Here is a 25,880-nt window from a genome sequence, read left to right on the forward strand (position 1 = left end):
CAAGGAGTTTAGCAGACAGGTAATGCTGGGATGTGTGCATCTGTTTGTACAGAGCTGCATGTGTGACTGTTTGAGTATGTGTCTGCCTGGTTGATCATAGTAGGATGTTTAGTTAGAGAATAGGTAGAATAGATGTGTGTGCCTGTGGATGAGAGATATCATCCACTTCCAAGTGGCATCCTGTCGGTGAACCTACACTGAGTGCAGCATTTCTTAGTTATTGTTTAGCAGGTTGATTGGTTTTACCTCCAGCTTTCACTCAGTAGAACTATCTCAGGGAACCCAAGCTGAGCAAATGGACACCAGACAGACAGTAGCTTACTGACCTAGGGATCTTTTTGGTGACTTTGAGATGGAAATACTCAGCATGTTCTTCAGAGGTTGTAGGAAACTCACAGACACAGGGAGAAGATACAAACTCTACAGAGGCATTGGCTAGAGGTCAGGATTGAACCTTGCACCTTGTGCATGGAAGCCAAAGACCTTAACCATTATGCCAACTGGTTTCCTTTTTTTTTTTTTTTGCTTCTTTAAATCATTATTATTCCAACAAAGTTAAAAATGAAAGCACTTTGTTGGAATAATAGTAATTTTTTCCTTGAATTTGTGCTTGCAGGATTTTATTATTTTGTGCAAGGGACTTTTATTTTTATGGATTTGTCTACAAAAACTGCAGCCCAGAGTGACCGTCAGCTGTGAATAAAATATTATGCTCATGTGCTTTGCTGTGATTGTACATATGGCAAATGAATTGAGCTGTGGCTTTGCTGCACATTTTGTTTATATTACTGTTACTCTGTTCATTATTTTCTGACCAAAGATAAGCCTTGCTATATTCTGTAAATAAAAAAATGCCTCTTTGGAAGAAACTTGATGTCCTTATCAGAAGCATAGTAAGGGTGGGGCAAACTGAACAGCTGCCCCAGGCACAGGGTATTAAGGGACATGACTGCAGTACTGGCTTTCATTTCAGTACCATCATTTCTGAATGTCAGTAAAGAAATGAATTCCCATACTTCTTCTGATATCTATAGGTTCATAGTTTCATCGATACTTATTAGGTAATTTTATATTTGAGGATCTTAAGAAGCCTAGCCTTACAATTCTGTGGTAGGTTTAGCCTTTATATTTTGCATACAAGTAACTCAGACACAAGCAGATCAAGGATATGTTGGGATATTTACTTGTTGCCCCTATCCATGAGGGACATAGGTATAAAACCAAGAATTAATTTGCTTTTTCCCATCCATTCATCCAAATTACATTTGACTAAAGTAAGAGGAGTACTTTGCTTCATGTGGTGTTGAAGATGAGGGATAGGTATGTGGTGTTGAAGATGAGGGATAGGTGTGTATCACAGACAATGCCTCTACTGTGGAACCAAGCATGTTCTATTTATGTTGCAAATGAGATTGGCATCTCTTGGGTGGGTGTTCATGCTACCATAGAACCTCTGAATGTGTAATAGGTTTGATAGAGGAGGGTCTGCTGAGGCTCTTTATAAGAGGCAGAGCCTGTATGATACTGAGAAGAAGGGTAAGGCTTTGAGATGGTCTCCATAACGTTTGTGATTCAGGACCTTGATTTTTATAGTGAAACATTATTGTGGTCATTCCAGTTGTGACAAGTACATATCAAATAGAGCATTATATTCAATGATTGGCATGTTGAGAGCCAAGTATAGCAGAATGATTACATCCCTGAAGCTGGACACCATGCCTTTACGTATAAACTGTGCAGTGAAGAAGGACTTCCTTACAATAGTTGGTACAGGGTGGTTCAGGGCTGTTCATTGTCAGCAGAGGCTCCCAGATCTCTGACTAGTGGTTCAACTTTCAGGGGTGTGTTGTCAATGTGATTGTTGCAAGGAAAGTCATGCTTGCCAAAGGATACAACTATACATTTCTTGGCATTTAGTTTTAGTCCATGATTTTGACACCAGTTGTTTAGGAAAGTCTCTGTTGGAGGACTTTAATATCATCTGAGGATTTTATGACACCAAGTTTACAGTCATCTGTAAACTTGGTCAGCCATAAATCCTTAAGATTTCTTTTGACTTCCGAGAAGTAAATGCCAAACAGGAGTGGCCAAGGACTGAATGTTGGGGTGCACTTCTAGTGACAAACCTTTTGGAGAAGGTAAAGCCAGCCATCATAATTTTCTGGGTTCTATTACTGATCTACTTTGCTATACACTGACTTACATAGGGGGTTTACATTTAGCTAGGAGAGTTTACTTACATTGAATGTGTAATGATGTTGAATGTCTTTGTGCACTCTAGATATGCAGTATGTACTGATTTATCCTCATACATTAATCTGGTAACCTTCTCAAAGAAGTTGACCAGGTTAAGTAGACAGGATCTGCCCTTGATGAATCCAAACTGACTTGGGTCAAGAGTTTATAGATTTCCTATGTCTTTATTTATAGGTTACCCATCTCCTTATTTCTCAGTTCCATAACAGCCCTTTTCATAGCCTTACAGATGAGGCTCATTGGGCTTATGGGTCTATAATTACCTGGGTCCATTGATGACCCACCTTTGTGCAGGGGATGTCTGTTGCTGTCCTCCATTTATCCAGCATGAAGCCTGTTTGGAGTCTAATATTAAATAACCTATGTAGGGTGTCTTACAAGGCATGTTCAGCTAACCAGCTAGCCCTGCATATTGTCTGTCCCCATAGAAGGTGTGTGTTTGGCCTTGAAGAGTGCCTTGAGGACTTGTTCCTCTGAGATTTCTCAGGAGTGTAGATGCAAGTATGTGATCTGAGAATGCAAGAGGGGAGAGGGGAGTGAAATGTAAACTAAATTTGTCAGCCAGAAGATTGGCTATGTCCTCTGAGTCTGAGTATGTGATATTTTATATTATTAGCCCTGCACTGTGTTGTGCATTGTTCCTGAGATTTCTAACTTAGTCAAAGAAGGCTTTGTGGTTATCCTTCACTTTGGTGGCCATTTTTACCTCATATATGGCTTTTGTTGATTTGATCAGGGTCTGAAGTTCCTTGTTAAGTTTATTTAGCAAGAGCTTTACTGGCATCTTGAGAATAAAATTTTATTTTGCATGCAACCCATTCTTTTTCTTTCATTATAGACAGTCTTTATATTAGGGTTCCACCATAGGGGGTTATTTTTAAATTTGACATTACAGTTACTTCTGAGTGGAACAGATATGTCTATGCAACTTAATTGTGCATATAATATGGCAGTAAAGAATTCTGCATAAGCAGTAGGGTTATCAAGATGGACGGGGCTTTTTAATTTAACCAGATCATCACTCAGTTTTAGTAGAGTAACCTTGGCATTATCTCTGAATACTGAGGTATTGCAAGATGCTTCTGACTTCTATCTTAAGGTGAATGTGACTGATCTGTGGTCTGATTTTAACAGGGAGGAATTTACAATCAGTGGGATGAAAAGCTGCTCCATATTTGTGAGGACCAAGGTTAGGATTTTATCAGTCAAAGAAAACTCCTCCGGCACAAACCAACAGCAAGAACCAAGGAATAAAACTTTAATAAATGTAAAGCGCTTTTCGTCGCCCTCTATTGGAGCAACTTCTTCAGACAAGGATTACAAAGTATAAGTCCTTCATTTATAACATAACGTCATTTCCTTAATGGAAACAATTAAAGTAGTACACTTATCAATACTAACTAAACTATTTGAATAACGTTAAAAATATTAAAAATATGTATTAAAATCCTGTTTAACAGGTATACCAATGCTGCTACAAATCTAAAAAAGTGCACCTTTATATATAAAAGTATAGTTAAGTGTATAATTGTATATAAGACACAGCATATGTTAATACATGCACACGCATACATAAATATGATTACACGTAAATATATACATGCATACACCCACTCACTCATATAAAAGCCTATTTGACCAGATATACATATCCTCACACATACGTATGAATTGTTTTCTAAAAGTAAATAAGCTAGTGTGTTTAAGTATACCATATAAGGTTTGATGAACCATAACTACCTAAAATTATGACTATAAAAGGAGTGACAGCTATATTAATCATCAACCTATATTAAAAATATATTAAGGTTGTGATTATTATTATATTAAAATTAATACTAACAATTATTGAAAGTCATTAAAAATTGATAAAAATGTGTTATGAGTAGTAGTTATCTAAGTAAACTTTTCAACTTCAATAAACATGAAATATTACATTGCTCATTCAGTCCTGGTTTAAAGAAAAAGTTTGTTCTCCATTGCCAGGATAATTCACGTTCTTCCAACAAAAGGTTATATGGTCCCCCTCTGATGTCAGTTATAACTTGGTCTATGGCTGTAAATTTAAACTTGTGTCCTACATTAGTGATTGTGTGTTTTGCCAGTGCATTTTCCATCTTTGCATTGGCTATCGCATATGTATGTTCGTAAACTCTATCTTTGAAGCGGCGTTCTGTTTTTCCTATGTAGAACGCTGTACATAAAGTACACATTGCTACATAGACTATTAGTTTTGAATTACAATTAAGTTTATATTTTATCTTGTATTTATTATTATTTATAGTAACATATTCGCCACTGAGCATGTGTTTACACATATTACAGCTACTGCAAGTAGTCATTCCTACACGGTAGCTGAAACTGTTAGTTTTACTAGCCTCAAGGATATTTTTAATATTTTGACCTTTTCTAAACACAATTATTGGGTATTCAGAAAATTTTTGATTAATATTTCTGTCTTGTTGGATTAATAACCAATTTAATTAATATAATAATAATCACAACCTTAATATATTTTTAATATAGGTTGATGATTAATATAGCTGTCACTCCTTTTATAGTCATAATTTTAGGTAGTTATGGTTCATCAAACCTTATATGGTATACTTAAACACACTAGCTTATTTACTTTTAGAAAACAATTCATACGTATGTGTGAGGGTATGTATATCTGGTCAAATAGGCTTTTATATGAGTGAGTGGGTGTATGCATGTATATATTTACGTGTAATCATATTTATGTATGCGTGTACATGTATTTACATATGCTGTGTCTTATATACAGTTCTTGGCATAGCTCCTCGTGGTCCCCTGCAGAGTTCCTAAGCCAGCAGAGAGCAGAAAAAGTAACTTTCTTGATCATAAGTATTTTTTAAAACTTTTTGTTTGCATTTTTCGATCTTTTAAGCTTTTCGACTACTGTTTGTGCCTTTATTACTGTTTTATTGCCTTATTTTCCTGTGTTTGTGAGCTTATATTGTTGATTGCACTTGTGGGCTAAAGTATTGCTTAAAAGTAACTAACAGGCTAATACACTCAAGTGTACCAGCCTTTGATAGCAATTTAGTCGAAAACAAAGCATTTACTACATTTTTCCTGTCTGTTTGAAAAAAAACAAAAAAAACAAAAAATATTTCTCCTTTCCTAAACTTTACTTGCTAGTTGTTCCAGTGATCAGATTTTGCTGATCCCTGGGCTTTGTATTTGGTTTCTGTGTTCCTCCATTTTCTTGTGTGGCCAGAGGTAGTTTCTTTACTCACCAGTGGGAGTGGGGAGTACTGAGCTGCTTGTTTGTCCTCAGAGGAGTGGTTAGAAGCAGCAACTTGTAATTTGTTGGCCATTTTGGGTCATTTCCTGTTTTCTCCAGCCCCTGCTATAAAGCACGCTTTGGCGGGCTTTTCTGGCATTAGAGAACTTGGCATAGCTCCTCGTGGTCCCCTGCAGAGTTCCTAAGCCAGCAGAGAGCAGAAAAAGCAACTTTCTTGATCATAAGTATTTTTAAAACTTTTTGTTTGCATTTTTCGATCTTTTAAGCTTTTCGACTACTGTTTGTGCCTTTATTACTGTTTTATTGCCTTATTTTCCTGTGTTTGTGAGCTTATATTGTTGATTGCACTTGTGGGCTAAAGTATTGCTTAAAAGTAACTAACAGGCTAATACACTCAAGTGTACCAGCCTTTGATAGCAATTTAGTCGAAAACAAAGCATTTACTGCATTTTTCCTGTCTGTTTGAAAAAAACAAAAAAAAAACAAAACAATATTTCTCCTTTCCTAAACTTTACTTGCTAGTTGTTCCAGTGATCAGATTTTGCTGATCCCTGGGCTTTGTATTTGGTTTCTGTGTTCCTCCATTTTCTTGTGTGGCCAGAGGTAGTTTTTTTACTCACCAGTGGAAGTGGGGAGTACTGAGCTGCTTGTTTGTCCTCAGAGGAGTGGTTAGAAGCAGCAACTTGTAATTTGTTGGCCATTTTGGGTCATTTCCTGTTTTTCCAGCCCCCTGCTATAAAGCACGCTTTGGCGGGCTTTTCTGGCATTAGAGAACTTGACATAGCTCCTCGTGGTCCCCTGCAGAGTTCCTAAGCCAGCAGAGAGCAGAAAAAGCAACTTTCTTGATCATAAGTATTTTTAAAACTTTTTGTTTGCATTTTTCGATCTTTTAAGCTTTTCGACTACTGTTTGTGCCTTTATTACTGTTTTATTGCCTTATTTTCCTGTGTTTGTGAGCTTATATTGTTGATTGCACTTGTGGGCTAAAGTATTGCTTAAAAGTAACTAACAGGCTAATACACTCAAGTGTACCAGCCTTTGATAGCAATTTAGTCGAAAACAAAGCATTTACTGCATTTTTTCCTGTCTGTTTGAAAAAAAAAAAATATATATATTTCTCCTTTCCTAAACTTTACTTGCTAGTTGTTCCAGTGATCAGATTTTGCTGATCCCTGGACTTTGTATTTGGTTTCTGTGTTCCTCCATTTTCTTGTGTGGCCAGAGGTAGTTTCTTTACTCACCAGTGGAGTGGGGAGTACTGAGCTGCTTGTTTGTCCTCAGAGGAGTGGTTAGAAGCAGCAACTTGTAATTTGTTGGCCATTTTGGGTCATTTCCTGTTTTTCCACCCCCCTGCTATAAAGCACGCTTTGGCGGGCTTTTCTGGCATTAGAGAACTTGACATAGCTCCTCGTGGTCCCCTGCAGAGTTCCTAAGCCAGCAGAGAGCAGAAAAAGCAACTTTCTTGATCATAAGTATTTTTTAAAACTTTTTGTTTGCATTTTTCGATCTTTTAAGCTTTTCGACTACTGTTTGTGCCTTTATTACTGTTTTATTGCCTTATTTTCCTGTGTTTGTGAGCTTATATTGTTGATTGCACTTGTGGGCTAAAGTATTGCTTAAAAGTAACTAACAGGCTAATACACTCAAGTGTACCAGCCTTTGATAGCAATTTAGTCGAAAACAAAGCATTTACTGCATTTTTTCCTGTCTGTTTGAAAAAAAACAAAAAAACCCCAAAAAATATTTCTCCTTTCCTAAACTTTACTTGCTAGTTGTTCCAGTGATCAGATTTTGCTGATCCCTGGGCTTTGTATTTGGTTTCTGTGTTCCTCCATTTTCTTGTGTGGCCAGAGGTAGTTTCTTTACTCACCAGTGGGAGTGGGGAGTACTGAGCTGCTTGTTTGTCCTCAGAGGAGTGGTTAGAAGCAGCAACTTGTAATTTGTTGGCCATTTTGGGTCATTTCCTGTTTTTTCCAGCCACCTGCTATAAAGCACGTTAGCAGCGTTAGCGATTTAGCTGAGCTGCTACCGTTGCACACTAGAGCAGCGCCCGGTTAAGCAGATTTAAACTATTAGGGCTACCTAAAGTTCACTCTTCAAATTTTCCCTTAAAACTACCTTCCTCAAAGTGTACTACTGTTCTATTTAGTGTATCCTCCAACTATAAATTATCTCTACTTGACACCCAAGTAGACTATTCTCTATCCGTATAGCTAAGCACTTGCTCCTACAGTACTTATCACCTCGATACAGCACTCTTGTTATAGAAAGTACCCCAAAAAAAGCAAACCCCATTTCTCGGTCACCCACATCCCCAAAAGCTTTTTTTAAGTTTTTCTGTCTATTCCTTCTAGCATGTCGAGGGATCTGTTGCTAATATCCTCTCCTGCTCAGCTGGTGAACCTGGGATTATTGAGGCAATGTTGCAATTGCCTCATGTACACAGACAACCCTCTCCTCCTCCCACAAAACACAAATACATGCGAGAGATGCAACTATACGGGCAAACTGGAGGCTGAGCACTCTCAACATAGGACTGGCAAGACCAGACAGGAGGAGAAGGTAACCACACACACTATAGACCCAGTCTCACATAATACCATCACAACCTCAAATCATACACATAAACACACAAAGACATACTCGGAGGCTCTGATCAAAAATCTACCAAAACAGTAGAGGCCACCAAAGCAGACACCCAAACAACTACCACCTCAGAACACAACACCTGCATCACATAGACCACACAGTCAGAGTGTCAAGCAGTCACAGCCCTTAAGGCCAAACACTATGCCAGACACACTAGTCATTGGTGACTCCATAGTCAGACACACTGACGTCCCGCTCACCAGACTGAGTAAGGAGAAGGTCACAGTAAGCTGCCTGTCAGGTGCTAGAATCCGCCACATAACGCATGCACTCAGGTCTCTCAACAGCAGGTACAAGTGCGACTCAATCATTGTCCACGCTGGTGTAAGCGACCTGAGACGTACCTCCCTGGACTACATGAAAAGAGACATAGAGGAGCTCTCTGATTATGTAGCCCAGGCAGGTATGACCCTGACCTTGAGCAGTATCCTACCTTCACCAAGAATGATGCCACAATACAGAGATAAGATGATCAGTTTTAACAATTGGCTTAAACTCTGGTGTCATTCAAAGGGGATCCAATGTCTGTCTGCCTGGGATGACATGCTGGACAAGCCACGCTGCTCGCAAGGGGCGGCTTGCACTTGTCACCCTGGGATTCCGGATTTTGGCAAAGGCTCTTGCCACCCCATAGTGCCTTTTTAGGCAAGGCTCAAATTCTAAACCTACCACCCTAGAACAAAACAAAGAAAAAAAACTAAGGGTAATGCTGCTCAATGCCAGAAGTCTCAACCTCAAGATGCACACACTCGAGGCCCTTCTCAGTATGGAGAACATCGATGTCTGTGCTGTGACAGAAACCTGGTTCAAGGCTCCTGAGAGCACCCCAGCACTATCAGGTTTTACCTCATATCATGCGTTCCGGCCACATAACCCGGACAATACCAAGAAAGGAGGAGGGGTATCCATATTCATCAAGGACACCCACACCTCAAGATTGGTGGCATCGCACGATGCATCGGAAACCATCCAGGGGCAATTAACCATAGGCAAGACTACTATGCAAATTGTAGCATGTTACAGGCTACCCTCGCAAACTCAGGAACCTCACATGGCCTTCCTGAAAACACTGGAGGGGATAAATGTATCTCCGAACACCATCATACTAGGTGACTTCAACTACCCTAATATAGACTGGGAACACTACTCAAGCCCAAACACTCTAGCCCAAAAGTTCCTGGAATTCATAAACTTAAATGCCATGGAACAACTAGTCACCATCCCCACAAGAGGAGAGAACATACTTGATCTCATCATCACGAACATGGGAGCACAATGTTCAACGCCAGAAGTATACCCCTCACTGGTGAGATCTGATCACAAACTAATCTCGCTGGAGGTCCTCATCCCGCCCAAACCCGAAATGAAAAAGACCACAGTAAAGAACTTCTCGAAAGCCGACTTCACACTTCTAAAGACTAGTGTGGTCTCCTTTAAGGCCCCTGAGCCGGCAGTTAACATTACTCAAACCGCTGAATCACTTACAAATGCCTTCTACCAGCACCTGCAGGGCTGCATGGATCAGGCAATCCCAAGCAAAACAAAGACTCTTTGTACCAAAGGCAAGCGTCCAGTCTGGTGGACCCCCAGCCATAAACAAACTCTACAATAAAAGGAGAAAGCTACTACAAGATAGAGCAAAATCCTTAAAAGGTAAGAAACCGCTGATCACTATAAGTAAAAAGCTAAGAGCTCTCATAAAATCAACCAAAGCTAATTTTGAGAAAAAAATAACTAAGGACTCTAAAGACAACCATAAAGCATTCTTTAGCTATGTCAGAAACCTAGGAGGAAACTCCCAGATATGCTCAGAATTAGTTCAAAATGATGTGAAGATTTCTGATCCTACAGACATTGCCAACATACTGGCTGACAGGTTCAGTGCAAACTTCTCCCCACCCTCCCCGCCTAAAGAAGAGATATCTATACCAAATGATTGTAGCCCCCCAAACATCTCCAACGCTCAGGTGAGAACTGCTCTCTCCAAGGCAAAGAACACAGCATCCATGGGACCTGATGGTGTCCCCGGCTGTGTGCTCCATGAACTCAACGAGGAATTAAACCCACAGTTAGGACAGCTGTTTAATCTTAGTCTCACCTCCGGATACGTACCCAGGGAGTGGTGCACAGCGACTGTGGTCCCACTCCACAAAGGCGGTGCCTCCACCGACCTTGGAAATTACCGTCCCATTAGCTTGACAAGCCTGATCTGCAAAGCCATGGAAAGGATCATAATGGATCTCATAAATAAAGACATAGGGAATTTGCAGACTTTGGATCCGACCCAGTTTGGCTTTGTCAAAGGCAGATCATGCCTTTTAAACTTGGTTGACTTTTTTGAAACAGTCATCAAGGCCATTGACAAGGGAAAGGCAGTCCATACAGCCTACCTAGACCTGGCAAAGGCTTTCGATACAATACCCCACTCGGGTATTATTGAAAAACTCATTAACTTAAATGTAAACCCATACATTACAAGATGGGTTGCAAACTGGCTGAGTGACAGAACCCACAGGGTCAGAGTTGCTGGCGCCATGTCAGACTCTAAGCCTGTCACAAGTGGTGTCCCACAGGGCTCAGTCCTGGGCCCACTCTTGTTTGGCATCTACTTTTCTGAAGTACAAGCAAACACAGGAGGGTTATGGCTGACAAAGTTCGCAGATGACTGTAAACTGGGCGCCGTAGTTGAGAACACATCCGACACAGATATCCTTCAGAAGGGTCTCACAGAAACGGATAACTGGTGCCAGAGCCATGGCCTAAAGTTAAATGCCAAGAAATGCATAGTCATACCCTTCGGGAAAAATAAGGTTACCCCTAGCTACCATATAGGTGGCAATCCCCTGAACACAGAAGACGTTATTAGGGACCTGGGAACCCAGGTTGACAGTAGCCTTTCATTCGACACTCATATTGCTAAAGTAGTTAGGAAGACCTTCTACATTGCCCACCTTATCATGAAGGGATTCACATCTAGATCAAGGGAAGTCATAGTCTCCCTATACTCATCACTCATCAGACCAATGATCGAGTACAATGCCCCATTCGGAATGTATCTGACCCAACACTTGCAGCAGCTGGAGAGGCCACAAAAGTTCCTCACCAAAAGGATAAAGGGTCTCAAAAATCTGTCTTATGCTGCATGACTGAAAGAACTCCAGTTATATTCAGTTGCGTACCGCTTACTCAGAGGTGACCTATGCCTGACATACAAGGCCATGTCAAACCCAGATTTGATGAATATGCTTCATCTCAAAAAATCTAGATCCCTCAGAGCCACAAGGGCGGGTGACTTAAACCTCAACACGGTTATTAATAGGACGTGCTGGAGGGATAGATTCATCACCCAAAGACTCCCTATGCTGTGGAACAAAATCCCAGTTTATGTGAGGCAGAGCACCTCGCTGGCCTTGTTCAAGAGGAATCTTGACCAATGGATGGGAGATCGCAGATACACCCCAGGGGTTACCTCAGTGTCACTGCTCGACAGAGGCACAGCTAAATAATGGGCATAGTTTCTCCAAACTAAGGGGTGGCGTAAGCCACAAAACTATGGCTAGGCTTATAAATGCCCTCGGGCAGATAGCCTAGTATGAACCTATGAACCTATGAACCTATGAAAGTTATACACTTAACTATACTTTTATATATAAAGGTGCACTTTTTTAGATTTGTAGCAGCATTGGTATACCTGTTAAACAGGATTTTAATACATATTTTTAATATTTTTAACGTTATTCAAATAGTTTAGTTAGTATTGATAAGTGTACTACTTTAATTGTTTCCATTAAGGAAATTACATTATGTTATAAATGAAGGACTTATACTTTGTAATCCTTGTCTGAAGAAGTTGCTCCAATAGAGGGCGACGAAAAGCGCTTTACAATTATTAAAGTTTTATTCCTTGGTTCTTGCTGTTGGTTTGTGCCGGAGGAGTTTTCTGTTTTTGCAAGTTTGTCATATCCACAGAAGTTCGTGATTTTATCAGTCATGGTTGAGGGTGAGGACTAACTGGTTCAGAAAATTTGTATTTATGAATTCCAGAAATTTCTGAGCATATATATTTGAGGATGTATAAGTCTTCCAGTTAACAGAGGGGTAGTTGAAGTCTCCTTGGAGAATATTGTTTGGCTTAATGCATAGTGACTCCATACTAGTTAGGTAGGAGACATGGGCTGAATGGGGACACAGAGGGGTGGTCCTATACTTACCATATATTAATAATATTATAAGGAGTTTTATTAATAGTAATTTGGTGGTAGAGACAATCCAGGTCATTATCTTGTTTAATGAGTCTGTAGGTGAAATGGATTTTTAAGAATATGGAGACATCAGCACCTTTCATGTAATCAGGTGGGCCTGACTGTAGGGTAGACACTAAAACCCTGCACTGATGGAATGCTCTCGCTCTCATTTGCCTTGAATCAGGTCTCTGTGACAATGCATGCATCTGTTTTTCCAGGATAAGGAGCACTTATAGGGAGTGGCTCTTTCTTTTAGGTTCCTAGCAGTGAGCAGCAATACTTTTGTTATCTGGATTTTGTTTTGTTATGTTGGTCACTTTAGAAGACTGACATTGTCTAGGAAAGGCGCTATGAGGTTGGACAAGAATTTGGCCAGTATACAAAAGCCTTGGTGAGATAGGTGCCTGCTGCTGTGGCAAAGCAGTTTGGACTGTTGACTATCTTTTCCCAGGATGACATATTTTTACCCCCTTAGAATGACTACAGAAGCTAAACCAATTGTTGGTCAGTAATTTTTTCTTTGTATTGCATCATCATTGTTGGTGATGTTAGAATTCTGCTCAAGGGTAGGTTCAGATCTGCCTCAGGCACATATTCTGAGAGCTCCCTTATGTCTCATAAAGTCTTGGAAGGAATGTCTAAATCATTCACACCAATATGATCTATGATGGCATCATGTGTGTACTTGTGGTGCAGAGAACTGAACACGTGCAATATGGCACCTGCAAGGCAACTCACAATCTCAGCTCGGCTGACTCTCATACATGCAAACTCTTGTAACTTTGTACTGGTAGACATCTTACTGGTGATATTAATCTCCTCACTGTCTAAACTGCCACTACAAGGACCTTGTTCTACCATCATATGACACCTTTTTCAACTCAAGCTTCATCTGGACTATGGACTGACTCGTATTTTCTGACCCATCTGTATGAGGATCTTGAAAAAGAAATATCCATTTCTGTATATTAGATATTTGTTCCTCTGTGTTTTTAACCACTGAAGTTGCAAATCTGCTTAAACACTCAGTCATCTGCATATTCAAGGCAAAAGTACTAGAGGCATTGTCTCTTCCTCATGAGTAAAATTGCTGAATTCCCTTAATACTTCCATTGCCCATTACTTATATTTGGGAAACTGTGGGATAGATAGACATAATTCATAATTTTCTCCTTCATCACAAATGTAACCTGTAGTGAGGCATAGTCTGGTAGCAGGGTGGATATGTACTAAAACTCAAAAATCTTTTAAAATTCTTCCTTGTTAGGAAAGAATCCAGCCAAGTTCATGGTTGGTTCAGTTACATTGCTTCAATTGTCAAGTTTATGATCTACTGGTCTTCAAAAAGCTTTACTGTGGCCTTCAAGAAGCTTGAGTGCTTTAACTCAACTTTGATATTGTTTTCTAGCCATATACATACCAAGATTATTTTTGAAGGAAGTTAATGATTGACATCTGATTATAAGGAGAAAGATTTTTTTCATAGTCTTAGAAGGAGTTATGTAATGTATCCGTCTTTTATTTCTATACTTTTCATAATCTTTGAATGTGTTATGTTATATAGCTGTCTTTTATTCCTAATATTCTTATTTCATTTTAGTATTAAGTTACTCATGCTGGTTGTATCTCTATAATGACAGTTCCTAAAGAGTTTCTGAACATAGTTTAAAAAAACACTGATTGGGTATGGAGAAATGATGAGGGTAAGAGAAATTCATAAAATCAGATATACTTATTGACTTCTTGAAAGTGGTATCTACCCTGAAAACTTTCTCAGAAAATTTGGCTGCTGGTATTTTGTGTGTATTTATTCCATTTTTTTAAATTAGGGTAGAGCATTGGTCCATGTCAATCATTTTTAGGGTCAGCCTGGGAGCCAGTACAAAAAGGACAAAAATAACTTACGCATTAATTATAGACCTAAAGATCAGCCTAAAATACACTCAGTCCTGCCCTCTGGTCATTGGAAACGGGGGCTTCAGTAGTCACAGTATGTATTTTCTGTAGGTATCACTTTGTAGACAGCATGGTGACTTCTAACATTTCCTTATATTAAGATGAAGTCTAGTCACTTAATGTAAGTATCCATACAGTACCTAGCTTCTCCATTCAGTAATAAGTCCATATTGACATATGTGTAATGTATTTGTATGTTTTTGCTATTTCACTGTTACTGAACTATACTTTGATAATTTTAGCGTATGTACAATGTGTTTGTTATTTTGCTATGCTTTATATATGTGTGTTGTACCTTTATATTGTATTATGCCACTTGGCACAGGTAGTGGCAGAAAAGGGTCTTGTACCATTCACTTCACTCACCCAGTAAGCAAACAAACAAACAGATAAGCAAACATATATGCAGTCATGCATAGATAGATAGCTAAATAAAGAAGATTTCTCCCTTACAATTCCAGGGTCCAGGGTTCAGTTCTAACTTCCAGTCATAGTCTGTGTGGAGTTTTGCATGTTCTCCTTGGGTCTGCATGGGTATTTTTCGAGGTATTCTAAATTCCTTTAACCTCTCAAATACATGCTGATTGGCTATAATAAATTGCCTGCAGATATCCCTTTTAAAAGCTCTTGTAGTATAGTTTTTATTACACCTGCAGAAATTCCTGGACTCAAGCCCTGATAGTCCCATTTTGCTCCTGAAGGGTAGTTACTCTGTTTGGAGAAACTAGCATGTTTTCTACATATTATGAAAGAAAATCATAGGATTCACTATAGCAGCTTCAATACTTTAATGGTTAAACAGCCAGAATAGTGATCGGGTGGGGGGTACATTTGAAATCACGATCAAAGTATGCACTTCTTTAGTTCTGTGCTTCTAGACTTTGATAAGAACCTGTGCTTTTTAATGCTTGCAATTGGTGTAACAGTTTATTTGAGTCCTGGCTTAGAGTGTTTGTTGATTCACTCTTGCTTTTCTCCATGTGATTACACAGACACTCACACACACACACACACACACACACACACACACACACACACACACACACACACACACACACACACACACAGACACACATTGTACCACTGAATGGATTCACTTCATAATCTCGAAATACTGAAACATCGAATTTCAGTATCTCGAAACTAGGAAACAGAATCTGCAAAGCACCGAAACTACAAAACCCCGAGCCCAAAACCGTGAAATTCAAAACACCGAACAAACCACATACACTACACCATACATACACCACAATGCCCACATCACAACATAAACAAACAAAAACTACACACATACACAACTCATACACACATAAGAAGGGAGGCAAGCACCCCTGCACCCCCCATGTGGGGGGCTGTGCCCCCCCACAGCCCCCTAATTATATATACTAACTCCGAGATCGCACAAACAGGAAACAAAAGCAAACTCACACATGCACATTCTCCAGTCCCTCACACACACATCAAACATATCAGCACACTCAAATACACTCTAACCCCCACTCAAAACCCTTACAAAACACTTACCTGACAAAACACCTATATCCACACATGGCACTGTGCACCATAAACACACAATCCCAGACATCACGTAGCATAAGGCCATAACCGCGGATTTGAGATATTCAAATTAACGATTATGAACTATCGCTATTTTAAACATTTGGGTTTACAGTCTCAAGATACTGAAATTCGACATTTCAGTATTTCGGGATTATAAATGGCTCCCCACTGAATACATGAGTGGGCACACACACACATACTTATTCTACCAGTGATTAAACGGGTACACTTCATTTTGTCAAAAACACAAACCATCGAATCCCTATTTATCGAACTGAATAAATCAAAAGCTAAATTCTGAGAACAGTCACTTCCATAAATTTTTTCCTAGGGGAAACGAACTAGTTGGCCATCGCTAGGTATCTGCCCTTTTCCCCACTGTAGTGCGATCTTGGAGTTGGCATATTTAGTTAGGGGGTTGTTGGGGGTGCAACCCCCCCCCCACACTTGGGTGGGCTTTACATTATGTGGTTCTTCTGACAGTCACTAGGTTGGTCTACTAATTAATTTCCTGGGGGCAAATTTGTGGAAGTGATCGTTTGCTGAATTTATCTTTCGATTTATAGAGTTTGATAAATAGGTATTCAATAGTTTGTGTTTTCTACAAAAAGATATAGACCCAATTAAACATACACAGACACACAGACACACACACACATTATACTACTGATTATACATTGTACCACTGATTACATGAGTGAGTGCATGTACACACGCACACATGCGCACACATACACACACACACACACACACACACACACACACACACACACACACACACACACACACACACATTCATTTGCACACATGTACAGGTACACGTGATGATAGTGAGCATTTTAAATATTTGACTAAAAAGTAATTAAAAAGCAGAATATGCATATGTTGTGTTTTAGAGGTTCAGTAGGTAGTGCAATAAATAATTGTCTTTCTAGTACAAAACAAAAAAATGATATTCAAAGATTATAGGGTTGAGACCCAACAGACTCAACACCAATGCTATTTGGCCATGTGTCCTGAGCTGTGGGTGAAAAGATTATATGCTCAGATACTATGTATAAGAGGACATATTATTAGGAGAAACAGCTCACTATTGGAGCATATGAGTTGTATGTATGAAGACCTAGTTTCATGCCACAGCATCTTTGTGTATCTAAATTGTTGCTTTACCTGCAATGATTAACACTACCATTCCTTTACAGTCTGTAGCTGTTTGGTTGATAATGTTTTTTCATGTATAAAGTCCTGCATTCAGTTCCCAAAATCTATACTGTTGCTTTGCCTTCATTATGGAATAATTAAACACTATCGTTTTATTTCTAGCTGTGGCCTTCTGAGCAGTGTCAAAAAGAAAACCTTCTCAGTTACTATCTGTTCCAAAGAATTTGTTCTTCTACAAAATATTAAGAAGTTGCAATGCTGACATAAATTAATCACCCACTAACTCCCTTATCTATGGAGCATGCTTCTACCACAAATTAGATAATTTAAACCCTTGCAACATTCAAGCTTTAATTAGAAGGGAGGCTGTGATCCCATAAATTCATTCTAGTAGTCACTGGCTACAAACTTCTAACTCTGCTAAACTTAATATCATCACATCTTAATCTTCTGTATTTCTTACTGCCTCTCTTTACATCCCTTTTCTCCAGGTGCTCCCTGTTCTCCTTTTGTTTGTATAATCTTTGTTTGTTTGTGTCTTTCGGCTTTTCCCAGTTAGGAGTCGCCACAGCGGAACTCTGGTCCGGTAATGATTGGCAGTAGATTTTTACGTGCCGAGTTACCAGCCCTGATGCACAACCTTCAATGAAGGTACGCCCATTCACGCATATCTCCACGCAGAGGGCGCTCTAGCTGAGAATCGAACCGGACAGCATCTTACTGTGAGGCGACAATGCTACCGCAGCACTGAAAATATTCTGCCTTTACTTCCAGATTTACTCTTCTTCCTACCGTTATATTCTGAACTATTAACTCACTGTCAGGGTTACTTCTGTGGCATTGCTGGTTAAGCCTGCAGTGGTTGGCATCCTGCTGGCTAAGTACAAACATGTGGACCTGTGGACCCAGGACAGTTACACCAATGCCAAGATAGCAAGATGCAACTCTCCAGGGAAACACAATACTTAGTAAACATATGCTTCTCTGGTTACTGAGTAAGTCATGTGCTATGGAAAATAATAACACTAATACCTGAAGTGGGGAAAGGATTTCATTTTCAAAACAGGGACTGGTCCCCTACACACCAGCTGTGAGTTGTGAGGGAAAAAATTGTCTGCTGCAGCAGTATTGAATGCAATGAACTGTTTTATTATCTTTCAGTATAACAAACTTTTCCATATGATCACAGAATCACAGTTCAAGCAAGTATGATTTCCATGCAGCACCCTTCAATTGGCTGGGTAGCAGTGTTTATGTTTCATAATACTGTTAAACTTCTTTTAATAAATTAATAAAGGTTAAGTTTTTGCTCTTCTGCTAAGTATTATACATTTTCCCAACTCTTTTTAAATCATATAAGAAGCTACATGAGAATAGCAAATAGATTTGTTTTGCTTATTTCTATTTAATACATACCTTTCTTGGATAGCTTCGCTATTCTGTAAAAAAATAAGGAAAAAGGCTTTAGTTTCATTCATTGTCGAAAGTGTTAAAATTATGCATAAGGCACACATTTACTTTACTATCTCGTGTATCAGGCTGTAGAACTGGAATAACTTGAATAGCTGCCTTTAGATATTGTTCCCAGTATAAGATACAACAAGCAGAAAATGTTACGCATAAAGAGCAGAGAATGCTATTTCTAAGTATGTGCTGAATGCATATCAGCTGTTCTAGTACACAAAACGAGAGCCTAACCAAATCTATTCAATTCACAAGGGATTCCAATGGTTAGGGTACAAACAGCACTTACTCAGAATTTTGGGTGTGTTTTACAATGTAACCTCAAAAACAAGTGAACCAATTAATGTTTAATATACACAATGCAGCATTTAGAATAATATTATAAAAAGTAAATTTTGTATTCAGAGACATTTTCTTCCTTGGTTAGTTTACATTTATAAATGTTATGAGCTATAGTCTGACTTGTATGAATGCTACTTGAATGTTAGCAGACTGCCATTGGATGGAGGTTTTATTGCATGTGAAACAATAAAAACACATTTCTTGCACAATAAGTGGTGTATCTAATAAGAACAAGCAGACATTGGAATGAAACAATTATTTGCCTGTACTTGCAATATGGTACAATGGACTGAATCACTGATCAGCAGTAATCAAATGCAGGCAATACAGATTTTTTTCCTGTGGTCTGAATGACCATTTGTGAAACAATCAGGATGTGTGTGGATAATTGTTTATTCATTTTTTGATTGATGATATTGCTTGTGTGTGTATATATATATATATATATATATATATATATATATATATATATATATATATATATATAATTTCCATCTTTTTATTTATTTCATTTTTTATTTCATTGGTATGTATTTTCCATAGTTTACTATAGTTCAGTATAGAACTAGTGATACATATTATGGAATATATCACTGTGCCTTTAAGGAATTACTGACTATGGAATTGGTTAATTGTTGGTGGGATATATATTAGGTTTTTTGAATGAGGAATAACATTCACTGAGGAAGGCTAAGTAGCCAAAACCGGTTTGAATTTTTCTTTAATAAATGTATTTTTTCACTCACTTGGTGCTGAAACTTGTTGTTTAAATTCAGTTTGCCTGTTTTGGTTCTTTGCACCTGCCTTATGTGCAGAGTACATTTGCTGTCCTACGCCTGTTTTCTCACTTTGTTGGGGGCCTCTGAGTGAACGGTTGCTTTTTTATTTGTCTTATTTCACCATCAACGATTTTGCCATTTTTCAGTATCCTAAGGCAAACTAGGATCTTAAGGCTCCACTTTTTGGTTTCTATCGTGATCTGTATGGGAAGGAACTGATTCAGCATTTTTTATTCATACTACGCTCTGGTTTGGAAAGGATTTCATCAGCGTTTTTGGCTGAGATACTAGGGGTGTGGGATTGCTAGTATTGTGTTCTGTGGACTACTTGAGACAAATGCCAGGTTATGTACATCAAATGCTTCTCATTTTATTTTGGAAGGGAACATAGGTTTAAGCGACAACAGGATTGAAGGATCGTTGTGGCATAAGGCAGTTTCTACTATTCACAGGCCATATAAGTGAGTTTCTGACTTCTACTTTTTATTGAATGTGCTTGAAATACTTTCGTCGGCACCTTTTGGCCTGGCTCATAATACTCAAGAGTGTTCCTCAGAACATTGGGATTGTCATGACTGTTATTAACACATTCAGTGAAACCTTAGGGACTTATATTATCTTTTCATGTGGTACATATTCCTTTTTTGTGGAAAGCAGTGATTTTGCAACAACAGGATCGAAGGATCGTTGTGGCACAAGGATTAATACATGTTTTGTGTGTGAGTCACAGATTTATTTGGAGTCGCGACAATTGGATCGAAGGGTCATTGTGGCGTACATGTGATTCACTGTTTTGACATTGTATTTCATGAAGAACGGTGTATATGCTGCTGCTTTGTGCTTGATTTCTTAATCTGCTTCCCTTGTGCATTTGGTGAAACAACGGGATCGAAAGATCATTGTGGCTTTTTGACCACTTTAGGTCCATTGAACACTTTTTTGACATCTATGAATAATAGACATATTTGCTTTCTCTACAAATCACATGAACTTGTTTTGGCATGAGATTTCTTTACACATTACCAACTTTAGAGTGTATTATAATTTCAATTTATACTGCTTTATTTATAATTTTTGTACTTATTCTTACAGCAAAAGTTGAATTTTTGACCTATATCATTAATATGGCCATTTCTGTTACTGACTATGCTGAGATTTTTTCTGATTAACAAATGGGTTTATGGCTTAGACAATATTGTTGTTTAAAGGCTATATATACTTGTTCGAGTACTTATTATTAGGATTTTCCTGCAACTCATGTGCTTATCATAGTGTTGATTGGGACACTGTGAGATCAGTCTTTTATTTTTTTGTTGGAAAATTGTGTGTATTTACATATTATCAGATTTACACAGATAAGGTTGGATTTCTAGGTTGAACTAATTACATTAAGTGGGTTGACCAACTGGATTTTCTTATTATTGTGTTTATATTTGTATATACATATTTTTTTTCAGGATAAATCAGTTATGGATCTTGAAACCATATTACAGGGTTTATCTGCTGACCAAAATGATCTTGAATTATTTTAGCAAGAACTTCGGTAGCACCAATTAGCGCTAAAATCACCAGCAACCCCGGTAGTTGGCAAACAATCTGTTTATTTAAGATTAATGTATGAGGATAAATCAGTACATACTGCATATCTAGAGTGCACAAAGACATTCAACATCATTACACATTCAATGTAAGTAAACTCTCCTAGCTAAATGTAAACCCCCTATGTAAGTCAGTGTATAGCAAACTAGATCAGTAATAGAACCCAGAAAATTATGAATGTTTAATTCAACAGTTAAGCGTTTTCAACCAGTATCCCTGGTCTTCATCAGAACCAGGGATACTGGTTGAAAGCACTTAACTGTTGAATTCATTTTTGGCGTTATTCAGTTATTTGCCATTCTACTTGCAGCAGTGTTCCGTTCTTGTTTGATGTTGTTACATTTCGTTTGTCGTTGTGGCGTGATGTGGATATATTAAACAGATTGTTTGCCAACTACCATGGTTGCTGGTGATTTTAGCGCTAATTGGTGCTACCGAAGTTCTTGCTAAGGTTTGATGTATTTTTCGTATATTCAGATCTTGAATTATTTGGTATTTCTGCAGACAATACAAGTTCCAGTATAGGGGACATCAGGGATCCTAATGATTTATGTAAAAGCTTATTTTTTCAACTAACAAAAAACATGACCAATTTACGAAGCTCACTTTGGCACCTCAAATTATTTAAGGCCTATCAATATCACTCCTAGAGGCCTTAGAATCAGGATGTGACCTTTTGTCAGTAATCCTGATGATTTGTTACAGGAACAATGGGCACAAGCACAGCAGGAGGCCACCATGACCTCTGTTAACATTTTATCATCTTTTCATGAAAGATCAATCCAGGATCAGTATAACTGAAACCAACAAATTTGCAATGATATTAAAGCTTTTGAGGGTCAGAAACAATATCAGGATTGTCTTCAAAAATTATCCAAAGACCTATTAGTTACAGAGAAAAATCTCAGGGATAAAAAATTGCATAAATTCCAAAGGGATCTTAGGGACTACGAGCAGGGTAAACCCTTTGGATTTAAGAAAAATGTCACATTTTTAGAAGGGGAAAACAGGATGGCTCGGCCCAGGAGAAAAAGACCCAGATCAGTACTTAAAAAATCTATATCAGACTACAGCAATACTTCAGGGGAAGAATCTTTTATTACTGAGATAGAGCAATGACTTACTCAGGGGTCCCCAGCCTATAAAAACAGAGAAGTGTTACAAACCCTTTAGATCCAGGAAACACAGGGGTGGGAGAAAACATAACAAATGTCGTAAATCTGGAAACTTTGTTACAGATGATAATTCCCAAACATTAGTAGGTTCTAATATATTAAACATTTCTTCTGTCACATTGTCTGATGCTGCTATTAAACTTTTGAATAAGGGATTAACATGTTCCTGGTTTCTATGTTCATGAAGATTCTGTGGTTAAAGATGTTCAATCATAATGCCGGCTGTTGAATTTAAAACTATTTTTTGGTTCACAGGACATCTCTCAAACATCCACTGACTTTAAGTTCAAAAATTTGGAATTCCAGCCTCCTACGGATAAATATGTGGCCATTTTTCAAAAATCTGTTCTCAAAGATTTACATTTTCATGGTTATGAGACCCGTATGTTGGGCCATAATTTATCCGGGGCTGAGCAACAAGTCCTTCAGGAACTTAAGGAAAATCATAATATTGTTATAGTTCCAGCTGACAAAGGAGGAGCAGTAGTGGTAATGGACATGGCGTATTATACATCTGAGGCCTACAGGCAACTTAGAAATGCCCTACATTATATGCCTATGACTTTGGACCCGACCAGTCATTTTCATAAAGAAAGTGATTTCTTTTTAGAGTTGGCTGTTGAGGAAGGAATAATAAGTACTTCGGTTGCACAACATCTTAAAGTAAACATGAAACTAAACATGAAGATTACTGATCCTACAGACATTGCCAACATACTGGCTGAAAGGTTCAGTGCAAACTTCTCCCCCCCCTCCCCCACTAAAGGAGAGATATCTATACCAAATGATTGTAGCCCCCCAAACATCTCTAATGCCCAGGTGAGAATTGGTCTCTCCAAGGCAAAGAACACAGCATCCATGGGACCTGATGGTGTCCCCGGCTGTGTGCTCCATGAACTCAACGAGGAATTAAACCCACAGTTAGGACAGCTGTTTAATCTTAGTCTCACCTCCGGATACATACCCAGGGAGTGGCGCACAGCGACTGTGGTCCCACTCCACAAAGGCGGTGCCTCCACCGACCCTGGAAATTACCGTCCCATTAGCTTGACAAGCCTTATCTGCAAAGCCATGGAGAGGATCATAATGGATCTCATAAATAAAGACATAGGGAACTTGCAGACTTTGGATCCAACCCAGTTTGGCTTTGTCAAAGGCAGATCATGCCTTCTAAACTTGGTTGACTTTTTTGAAACAGTCACCAAGGCCATTGACGAGGGAAAGGCAGTCCATACAGCCTACCTAGACCTGGCGAAGGCTTTTGATACAATACCTCACTCGGGTATCATTGAAAAACTCATCAACTTAAATGTAAACCCATACATTACAAGATGGGTTGCAAACTGGCTGAGTGACAGAACCCACAGGGTCAGAGTTGCTGGCGCCATGTCAGACTCAAAGCCTGTCACAAGTGGTGTCCCACAGGGCTCAGTCCTGGGCCCACTCTTGTTTGGCATCTACTTTTCTGAAGTACAAGCAAACACAGGAGGGTTATGGCTGACAAAGTTTGCAGATGACTGCAAACTGGGCGCCGTAGTTGAAAACACATCCGAGACAGATATCCTTCAGAAGGGTCTCACAGAAATGGATAACTGGTGCCAGAGCCATGGCCTAAAGTTAAATGCCAAGAAATGCATAGTCATACCCTTCGGGAAAAATAAGGTTACCCCTAGCTACCATATAGGTGGCAATCCCCTGAACACAGAAGAAGTTATTAGGGACCTGGGAACCCAGGTTGACAGTAGCCTTTCATTCGACACTCATATTGCTAAAGTAGTTAGGAAGACCTTCTACATTGCCCACCTTATCATGAAGGGATTCACATCTAGATCAAGGGAAGTCATAGTCTCCTATACTCATCACTCATCACACCAATGATCGAGTACAATGCCCCATTCGAATGTATCTGACCCGACACTTGCAGCAGCTGGAGAGGCCACAAAAGTTCCTCACCAAAAGGATAAAGGGTCTCAAAATCTGTCTTATGCTGCCCGACTGAAAGAACTCCAGTTATATTCAGTTGCTTACCGCTTGCTCAGAGGTGACCTATGCCTGACATACAAGGCCATGTCAAACCCAGATTTGATGAACATGCTTCATCTCAAAAATCTAGATCCCTCAGAGCCACAAGGGTGGGAGACTTAAACCTCGACACGGTTATTAATAGGATGTGCTGGAGGGATAGATTCATCACCCAAAGACTCCCTATGCTGTGGAACAAAATCCCGGTTTATGTGAGGCAGAGCACCTCGCTGGCCTTGTTCAAGAGGAATCTTGACCAATGGATGGGAGATCGCAGATACACCCCAGGGGTTACCTCAGTGTCACTGCTCGACAGAGGCACAGCAAAATAATGGGCATAGTTTCTCCAAACTAAAGGGGTGGCGTAAGCCACAAAACTATGGGCTAGGCTTATAAATGCCCTCGGACAGATAGCCTAGTATGAACCTATGAACCTATGAACCTATGAAATGATCCTCAGAAACAGATACTTTATTTGCTGCCAAAAATTCATAAAAACCTGTTGAAACCTCCTGGCAGACTAATAGTATCTGGTATAGGCTCACTTACGGAACCTTTATTGGAATTCCTCACCAAATATCTCCAGCCACTCCTATCCTTAGATCAAGGATAAAGGATACCACCGAACTTCTTAGAATTATCAGTGACATCCAATTAGAGCATGAGTGGATTATGTGCACACTGGATGTCACTGCTTTATATACAAATATTCCACACTGGGCTGGGCTTCAGGCGCTTCAATATTGGCTTGACGAGGCAAATTTATATCATCCAAGGTTCAATACTTTGTTAGTCTGTATGGCGGAACATGTCCTTACCAAAAACATCTTCTATTTTTAGAAGGAATGTTATTGGCAGGTCAGGGGTACAGCTATGGGGGCATCCTTTGCCCCCATTTATGCTGACCTGTTTATGGGATACTTGGAAGATATCCTTATATATGATGCTTCTCATAATATCTTTTTGGTTGAGATGGATATTTGGCGGCGATACCTGGACGATTGTTGGCTGATTTGGCGAGCTGACACCACCTATTTATTGAAGATCATTCAATACCTCAACGACAAAAAGTGGGGTATTGAATTTACTCTTAACACGGACCATCAAGAAATAAATTTTTTGGATGTCAAAATCAGCAGGAATATGGACAATAATTTGTCCACCCAGGTATTCCGCAAATATTCTCAGTATAATAGCCTTTTGGCAGCTACTAGTTTACATCCTAATCATATTATAAGGAATATTCCCAAATCCCAATTCCTTCGAATTAGAAGGATCTGCTCCTTCGAGGGTGATTTTGGACATCATAAACAGGATCTTATACATAGATTTAAGACCAGAGGGTATAAACCAGGACATATATCATCAGCTTGCAACTGGGCTTCTGGGCAGGATAGGTCACAAC

At 39.1% G+C, this 25,880-nt stretch overlaps 1 protein-coding gene across 2 annotated transcripts in view; it reads right to left on the reverse strand.

Moving 5' to 3' along the window:
- The window catches only part of LOC122793576 (E3 ubiquitin-protein ligase TRIM35-like), a 373,048-nt gene that overhangs the window by 153,544 nt on the left and 193,624 nt on the right, over positions 1–25,880 (reverse strand). For both annotated transcript variants that reach the window (XM_044061742.1, XM_044061743.1), the window contains exon 4: positions 18,511–18,533. In XM_044061742.1, the coding sequence (XP_043917677.1) occupies positions 18,511–18,533 (23 nt within the window). The remainder of the gene's footprint in view (positions 1–18,510; positions 18,534–25,880) is intronic.

The sequence above is a fragment of the Protopterus annectens genome, chromosome 2.part0, assembly GCF_019279795.1.
Source record: "Protopterus annectens isolate FY-2018-M chromosome 2.part0, PAN1.0, whole genome shotgun sequence".
NCBI classification, from domain to species: domain Eukaryota; kingdom Metazoa; phylum Chordata; order Ceratodontiformes; family Protopteridae; genus Protopterus; species Protopterus annectens.